General features: G+C 43.5%; 1 protein-coding gene across 1 annotated transcript; it reads left to right on the forward strand.

The window, feature by feature from the left end:
- Positions 1-2,396: 2,396 nt before the first annotated feature.
- LOC148936290 (uncharacterized) lies at positions 2,397-4,589 on the forward strand. The gene is made up of 3 exons (XM_089078574.1): positions 2,397-2,435; positions 4,070-4,240; positions 4,295-4,589. The coding sequence occupies exons 1-3, from the start codon at positions 2,397-2,399 to the stop codon at positions 4,553-4,555; spliced, it is 471 nt and encodes a 156-aa protein (XP_088934700.1). The 3' UTR covers positions 4,556-4,589.
- Positions 4,590-9,251: the final 4,662 nt, after the last annotated feature.

The raw sequence follows: 9,251 nt of genomic DNA on the forward strand, positions 1-9,251 counted from the left end.
AAGCCGCATTTTTTTCAAATAGGCGAAGAGAGAACAATGGGTCCCCCTGCAGGGCGGCAGGAGAGATTGCATCAAGCATTGCATGTCGAAAGAAACGATGAATAACATGTTCGAGTTCGAGCATTGCGTCAATCCGTTATCTCGTTGACCAAGATACTAGGAAAGATGGACAAAATTGGCGCGTTTCAAGGATATCGCATCTACCGCTGAGAATGTCTCGAGAGTCATATGTAACAGGCTTTCGATCGTAACGACATTATCGATTGCGAACTTGTTGCTCTGTTCTTTGGGATGTAAAATTGGGATGAAATAAAAGGAGAGATATTGCGTACAAATGTTTTTTTTATTTCTATGTATTTCCCGGTTTTCCCATGCATTTATAGGTTCGATACAAGCATTTTATTTCAATATTAACATTAGTATTTCATTTCAATATTAACTCGATACTACTTTAGTATTCCAATACAATCAATAATCTCATACAACTAATAAAATTCTGATATGGTTAATATTTTGATATAATTGATAATCTGCTAATATGATATATGATATAATATGATATAATATATAACATGATATACTTTGATCAAATAAATCGTTGACGCAACGTTACAATTCCGCGACATATTCCTGTCGCTTCGGCCAATCGTACAGTTTGCACACGTTCTCCATGGCGCAATTTTTCGCATGACGCTCGCAATGGAAGGCACAAATGTCATCCTATATCCTCGAAATCTGCGCCGATAGTCTCGACAATCACGTCGTGATCCGCGTCGCCGAGAATCTCTTCCAATCACTTCTTCTTCTCCAAACCTTTAACGTACATTTGTCTAGACGCTCTCGCGATCGCATACATCGCTTCGAATCATGGATTTCAAGAATCTGTAGGCGACGTCGCCGTTGCTCCACTGCAGACCGTGATAATTGGCGGTTACCCTGCATGCCCTGGATTTCTCCTTCGTGAGAAGATTCCAGGGTATCGCTTCTCGAAACACTCGATGAGTCAACTCCTTCCCATTCCTTAATATCGCCACTTTTTTAACCGTGAACTTTTCCCGAACGGTAAAACCTTGCAAATTGACGAAGACTGGTACGTTCGACATCGTCGCGAGACGGGGGAAACTCTATACCTTCGCGCTCCATTCTTCTTCTTTATATACACATCAAAAAAAGTGTTGCATCACCTCGGTTCCAAGCTCTCCTGAACACTGACGTCAAATGTATATATTGCATCAATAACACAATTAGATTGTTCATAGATGTCACTCAACCTTAGATTGTTCATAGATGTCACTCAACCCGCACAAAGATGTAAATAACCATGCATGAGCAGTGCCTATGCGACGGAGTGGGTAAGACAGTCGATCAGTTCCAGTCATAACACCATGAAGGAAGTACACTACTTGTGTTGTCAGTAGTTCTGCCATGCCTAGAAGGTCAATTCTGAAGTTTGATCGTATCCGCATTGTTACGTTGTGTCAGGAAGAGCTCTCATCAAGGGAAGTTTCCAGACGTCTCAGAATGAATCAAAGCGATGTTGTTCGGACATGGAGGATGTACAGAAATAAAGGAACTGTCTTGCCTCGCTCAGGCCGCCCAAAGGCTACTACTGCAGCTGATGACCGCTACTTACGGATTTCAGCTCGGAGAAACCCTAAGAGGAACGCCACCATGCTGAATAATGATTTTCGTGCAGCCACAGGACGTCGTGTTTCGACTCAAACTGTACGAAATAGGCTGCATGATATGCAACTTCACTTCCGACGTCCATGGCGAGGTCCAACTTTGACACCTAGACACCATACAGCGCGGTACAGATGGACCCAACAACATGCTGAATGGACTCGTCAGAATTGGCATCAAGTTCTATTCACAGATGAGACTCGCATATGCCTTCAACCAGACAATCATCAGAGACGTTTTTGGAGGCAGCCTGGTCAACCTGAACGTCTTAGACATACTGTCCAGCGAGGTGGTGGTTCTCTGATATTTTGAGATGGCATTATGTGGGACCACCGTACATCACTGGTGGTCATTGAAGGCAATCAAACGGCTATACGATACAGGGATGACATCCTCCGATGTATAGTGCAACCATATCGGCAGCATTTCGGAGAGGGATTTGTTTTAATGGACGACAATTCTCGCGCTCATCGTGCACATTTTGTGAATGCGTTCCTTCATGATAACGAAATCGCTAGATTAGAATGATCAGCATGTTCTCCAGACATGAACCCTATCGAACATGCCTGGGATACATTAAAAAAGGCTGTTTTTGAACGAGATGACCCGCCAACCAATCTGAGAGATCTACGCCGAATCGCCGTTGAGGAGTGAGACAATCTGGACCAACAGTGCCTTGATCTAGTGGACAGTATGCCACGACGAATACAGGCATGCATCAATGCAAGAGGACGTGTTACCGGGTATTAGAGGTACTGGTGTATGTTGCAATCTGGGACACAAATTCAGAAAGTCTAGATTATTATTGTACAACTTGTAATTTTTTGTTTTCATGAGCAATAAAGAGAGCTGAAATGTTGTTTTTGTATATCTCTATTTCATTTTTATGTCTATTTCATTTTTTATGTCAGGAACTCTTAGAACCGCGGTGATGCAACACTTTTTTTGATGTGTGTATGTTCGTTTATTTCATTGAGAAGGAAATCGATACTGCAAGTACCAAGGAAAAATCGTAGTTTCCTGTTTTACGTGAGTTTACGCACGACGCTCGTCAGCGGATTGGGGTACTCTATCACTCTATTGTGAATGATGAGACAATAAGCCGTGTGTTAGCTGGAACGTTCTCCATTCGAATTCTACGCGAACGTTAACGGTGGCGCTCTTGATCGATTCGTTCTGGTGGGAGCAATCGATGACCACAAACGAATCGTGTTGCCGAAATCTGGTGATAGTCATGAATGGTTCGCAGGTCTCGCACTCGTAAATTTCAGATACATATTGTACAGCACAGCGAACTTGTTATGCTCAAAATCTAGGTTCATATCGTCGTAGGAATAGAATTCAAATAGAGTTTTACATTAATCAACTTGCAATCGTCGAATTTGAAATCTCTTCCGACGGTACGTTTTTCCTTCCGGTCTGTAGCGCGAAGATCACGTATCGCGGTTTCTCTAATTGCATCGCCTTTTACCGCTCACGAATGCTTGGTCGTACTTTGCAGTAGGGGAAATTCGTACAGATCCCATGAACGAAAGCCCATGCTCAGATATCATTCGCTTTCTAACGTTCGCAGAAGCGATAGTTTGTTGATGTTTAGTATCACGTGCGGCATTCGTCATTGTACCTTCAATAGCGTGATCTTTGGTTTCTGATCCGGATGTGCCATCACGCAATTATTATCGTTGCGAGCGCGTATCAGAATAAGTTCGTGTCGCGCGTTTATCATCATGCGCTTATAATCCTCGCAAAAACCGAGGAGTACGTTAAGAGACACGTAAAAGTTGAAATCGTCTAATGCTATAAGCGGGATCTCCCATCCGGAGTTCTGTAAAGCTCTCTCTCGTAGCTCAACATTTAGTTTTTCATCAAAGTCGTTATTCCGACATTTTTGCTGCTCTTATCGATCTCCACGCCATTGAGTTCACCCTCTCTTGTCGCGAGCTTTCCCTCGATGACAGAAAACTTTCACACGGCAACGTGTACAGATCCTGCTGCTATATAGATATTCGTATCTCGTCGCCGAATCTGAACGTGGTGTTAGCATACGGATTGTAAGTGTTGTTTAAGTGTTGTGTTAAGTGAGTTTCTATCCTCACGATACGATCGTCAAAGATCGAGGTACCTCCAGTACTTAAAATGTTGCTCGCTATATCAATTTTTCACGACAAAATCTAAAGATTCTTAAGTAACACCTATATAAAATTTTCAAAAAATCGATTTTTTTTCTTTTAAAATACACTTTAGGGTCTCAAAAATGAAGTGCAAGTAATTTTATTGCGATACATAATTTTTTCAAAAGTTATAGGCGATCCGCGCCGAGCGCCTCACAATCCTGCTGATCGGACGGATCGACCGCGCGATACGTCGAAATGTTCAGGGCTCGTAGGGTCCAAATATTTTTATAATTAGATGCATCGGTACTCGGCTGAGAAATTTAAAAAAAACGGTGAAAGATCTGAGAGGAAAAGCTCAGCTAACGGACAAATTGATCAATCAACTAGTGATTTATTACGGTTTAGCCATCAGAAGAAATTATAATTCAATAGAAAAAATGAGAAAAGAAATATGAGTAACACATCGTCGTAAGATCTCAACGGACAATTGACTTCAGCACGGAAATATCCGAGTGATGCTAACTCGTGGTGCACATGGCGAGATAACGAAAGCTACAGAAAAACTGAAAGACTATAAGTACAACTCGGTAATATCAGTAGAAGTTTTCAAAGCAATAAAACCTATTTATACAGAATTGAGCTTTGACGGATTGTTTAATCGCTGCTTGAGCGAATTTATCCAAAATAGCAACGAAAATTTTAATGTCACTGTGTGGTCGATGTCACCGAAAAGTTCATCGAACGGAAAAAAGTTTTAGATATTTGTGCATTGCCGTATGCTAATTTAATGATGGGATGTGCAGCATTAGGCATATAATCCAAGTTCTGGTTATTATTATCGAGCACAATTGTTATAATTTTTGCGTCGAAGCCAATGAACACTGCATCATGCTCTCCGATCGCTCACTCAGCGAGGCAGCGAAAGAGGCTCGTTCGAGCATAAAAACCGCGAGAAAAGACAAAGAGGATGAAAATCTGGCAATTAAAGGACAACTTTATGCTGGGATTGTAGAGAATAGGACCATCATCTCTCTGGAGTACCGGTCGTGGGGATTCGAAAGAATACATGTATATATGTATATTGTAATATACGTATATATATGTATCATTGTATTGTTGACATGTTATTCTAAATGTTATTCTAAATGTTATTAACATGTTATTTGCGATAAATATCATCACATGCCTCGGTAGTCGAAGGGATAAGATGCCTGCCCGGTAAGCAGGAGATCCAGGTTCGATTCCTGGCTGAAGTGATATTTTTTCGCAAAATAATTACGAGTTTTCACGACTGGTTCGTGGTCGGGCTCCGCTGTGACGCACACACTCTCTTCTTATTTGGGACTAAAGATAAATTCACGAAAAGTAAAAAAGTTAAATTGTTAACCTAAAAATATTCACATTCAAAACTTTAAACGCGATTTTCTCGAAACAGCATTTTTCAAATTGCCTAGCAGTAGAACAATTTTTAATCGATTTATTTCAAATATTGAGTACACAGTATTTAAAAATTATATTTTCTAAAGAAATACGTAGAATTTTTTTGATAAGTTACAAATTTTTTGTGTTACAGCTGATCTTACTCGACTTTTTTGTGACGAAAATGGAACTTTTTCTTTGTACTTCCGCCATTTTGCTAAAAATCAATTTTTTCAAAAACGGCTACGTATTTCTATAGATATTTGAGTAAAGAAAATAAAAAACTTTTTTTTGTTCTAAATAAAAAATTACGACACTTGTGCTGCTAACTATGAAATATCGTGCCAATTTTACTGTCTTCTTCACTGCTGTATATCCGCCATTTTAATAATTAAGACTTTAAAAACTTTTTTTTTTATTTTTTTACATATATAATAAAGTTATGAAATTCATTTTTCCTAAAAATAGACCTCATTTACGGCCGGTTACATAGATGTTACCCCTTAAGAATGCGACGTTTGCAGCGTTCAACTCGCGTTCGCCTTTCCCTCGCGCACCTTCCTCGTCGCATCGTTCCGTGATAGGATCGCGGATGTAGCGTTTGCGTCTCTTCTCGCGTATGACTTGTTCAGAACGCATCTTTCGCTCTCGCGCATCTCTCTCTACTGCTTTCGTCGTCGCACATGAAGTCACAACGTTATCTTCTCTCCGCGAAAGTCGATTGATCGTCCGTCCTGATACATAATTCGACACGTAATATCAATGACATTTCGCGCGATGATCAGGAAGTAAAAAATCGACGTCGAAGCGTTCGACAGTTTATATCCCGGAGGAACGTTCGAAGAAAACTCGTGTGAACCAGTTCGTCGTTGCTGTACGCATCCGCGATGATATTACACTCCACCCGAATGATATTCACACTCATGATATTCACGGGTTCGTCGGACGGATGCCATTTGTTCGGTCGTATCACACGCGACGACGAGAATCCTAGGAGCAAACCAATGTTGTTCGATTTCGCGAGTTGATTCGATACTCGCACCTGATCTCGCTTTTCATGGTGTTCTCGTTGGCGCGAATGATCAGAAGTTGCGTGTCCCTCTTGCCCTCGTCGCTTTTGTCGTAAACGACGTCGTCGCTCTCGTCATCGTCGCTCGTCCTCTTGCTCTCGTCGATCCTTCGCCTCTGAGAGATAGCGGCGTTCAGATATCTGTCTATCGTGCTCAACTCGTGCAAATCTTCGGGAATCGCGATCGTTTTGTCGTCGTCATCGTAGTAGAATTTATTATTCGTAGAATCGACGTTCGGTATCATGTTATACGTTTCGAAATTCATGAGACCTAACTCGTAATCGTCGTCGCTCAGATTTAAAGCGTACGTCTAAAAGTAGTACGCCGTGAGAACGCTCTTTCCAGTGAACGAAAGGCTTAGCAACATCGCGACCAATCTCCGAGAGAAATCACAAGGCACAACTGATGCTCTGATCGTACGTCTGATACGAACCGCGATTGTATGTTATATTTATATCGTCACCGAGATATCTCTCGAGTTCCCTCGGCGATCAAAGATTGCCGAAACCGTCGAAATAAACTGCGTCGTTGCCTCTCTTCGCGTAGATGATCCAGTGTACCCGAACTCGTCGAGTTATCGAGATTTACAATGCCACTATCGTTGTGTCGCGCTTTCGACGGTAACGCGTTACGCATAAACACTCCTCTGAAGAAAGGTATTCGCAGACGACGCCGAGGGGCTTAGCTGCTCGTTCGTCGTGATACCGAAGAGTGGTAACTCGAGCAATCTTAATGTTTCCTTCCATGATTTTTTTTTCGTTCTTTTATCACACCGCTGCCACGTTTGTAAGGCGCTAGGTGCAATCCATGACCCTTCATCGTCCGAGTGTGACGTTGCAACTCCTCCAGTTGACGCCGAGCGGCTTTACCGGCGTTCATTGCTTTCGCGACGCTTACCGCGCTACCGATCAAAGAACTGAGCACGCCTAGTATCGGAAAAGTAGGCAACAAGCCTCCGCGTTTCGCCGTCGGAAGTATCTTCCTCTTCTTCTTTTTTAAATCCATGCCCAGCTTTGTTTTTGCTTTCATAGCCGCCCATACGGCGGTCGCGGCGGTCCTCTCGTCGAAGATGGAATCTCCGGCCGTTATACGTTCGCGCGCCTTCTCATGTCGTGCCATTTCCCGAGACGCTTCCCGATTCGATATTCGTGTTCGACAATGTTGCCTATGACAAGTAGGACGGGATCAGGGAATATTTCGCCATGGATCCACACTCGAACATTGATTGTTTCTATCTCTGTCAGACGTACGTTAAAATTCCAAAACACTTGATACACGATAACGCGAATCTCTTGGTTCTGTTTAGGCAGGATGACACTAACCTAAAGCACGTTTACAACGTGAACACGAATATGTTGTACAAGAATTTTTGGGTCTTGTGTCGTGCGTGTTGGAAACAAGTACAGTTTTGTAATCATCGATAAGAAGCGCGTTAAGAAATGGTGGATATGAGGATTTAACGATTTCGTCATGGTGTAAAGCAATGAATTGTGCGACGAAGATGGACATCGACGCTACGGCGAATATAGACGTCGCCCGATGGGAAAAAACGGCATGAGAGATCGCGAAGACTCAGGACTCTATACGTAAAAAGCACAAAGCGTTAAAGACCGGAGATAAAGGAGGAGATCGCGCTTGAGAAGCGATTCAAATCGATCACTCAGCCATTGAAATGAATCGCCGAAAACATCGCGCAAGACGAATCGAGGGAATCGACTCGATCGCATCCATCGGCGTTAAGAGGAAACGCGAAACCGACGACAAGCCGCCGTCGAGACCGACGAAGAGACGCTTCTCAATGAGATCGCTCTCGACGGTCCCGCGACTAGAAGCGAGGAGGAATCGATCTCGAACGCGCAATGAGGACCGTTAGGTCGCAAATATATGGACGTGCTTCTAAGCAGGGACAGACAAAGCGAGATCGACTACGTTTACGGAGTGTACTTCGATGAGAGCGGCGCGACGCTCGGTGACAAGCGATTCGATGTGGTCGACGACAGTGTAATCGTGGGCGACGTGCGATATCCAGATATTTCGGGCTTATACGAGTTGATATTCAAGAGACTCCCCGACGACGTCGTGTACACGGAGAACGACAAGCAAACATACAAGGATATACTGTTGACTATAAATGCCTATCGACGTGGTCATAACATGCTTATGCCCGTTCTAGGGAATAAAGGCTTCAAATACAAACACATCATCGCGCTGCTTTTGCTCGATAGAAGCAAAATTGGCGCTGATATTGGTAAGACGACAAGAAGAAGGATCGATCCCATCCGCTATGTGGATGAGAGACAATGGAATCGAATATGTTCACTGGAACGATTCTACCGAGCTAGTCAACCGTCTTCGATTGCTCGATGCCTCTCGACACGGGCAACGACGCTCACGATAACGAGATTCTGTCGATAATCGAGAAGTTTCGCGAGATCGACGCGATCGAGTAAAAACGCGGCGCGCGCTCGCGACAGCTGGTATTCCTGTTATGTTGGTGAACAAGTTTGAGAGACCATTGGAGTCGTTCGGCGGAGACGTACACTCGCGACCGTCGATCGAGTCCATACGTCGTTACGTGCGTAACAACGCGCTCTGTCTAAGCGACGATTACTACGACGCGAGAGAGAAAACCATACGTTTAGTCACACCGAGAACCGACACCGACGCTGCGAGAAAGAGCTACGTGGATAGCGCGTTTCGAAACGCGAAGACGAGGATTTCTGAGACGAGAAGATACGCGAACGAATTCTCAGCGAGCATCCGAGCATTGTTGTCGGAGACAAACGAGAGGACAGCCAAGTCGATCGGCGAATTGAAAGAATCTGGCGCGTGTAACCAGATTGTTTCTAAAATACGATACGCAGATCGTCGAGATTACGAACAGATTATCGCGCGTGATAGATTCGTCACCCGCAACGACTTGATGTCCGTAAACAGTTCGGAAGATCTCTGAAGAGATAGCGCG

The sequence above is a fragment of the Pogonomyrmex barbatus genome, unplaced genomic scaffold (assembly GCF_055798465.1).
Source record: "Pogonomyrmex barbatus isolate J1 unplaced genomic scaffold, ASM5579846v1 scaffold24, whole genome shotgun sequence".
NCBI classification, from domain to species: domain Eukaryota; kingdom Metazoa; phylum Arthropoda; class Insecta; order Hymenoptera; family Formicidae; genus Pogonomyrmex; species Pogonomyrmex barbatus.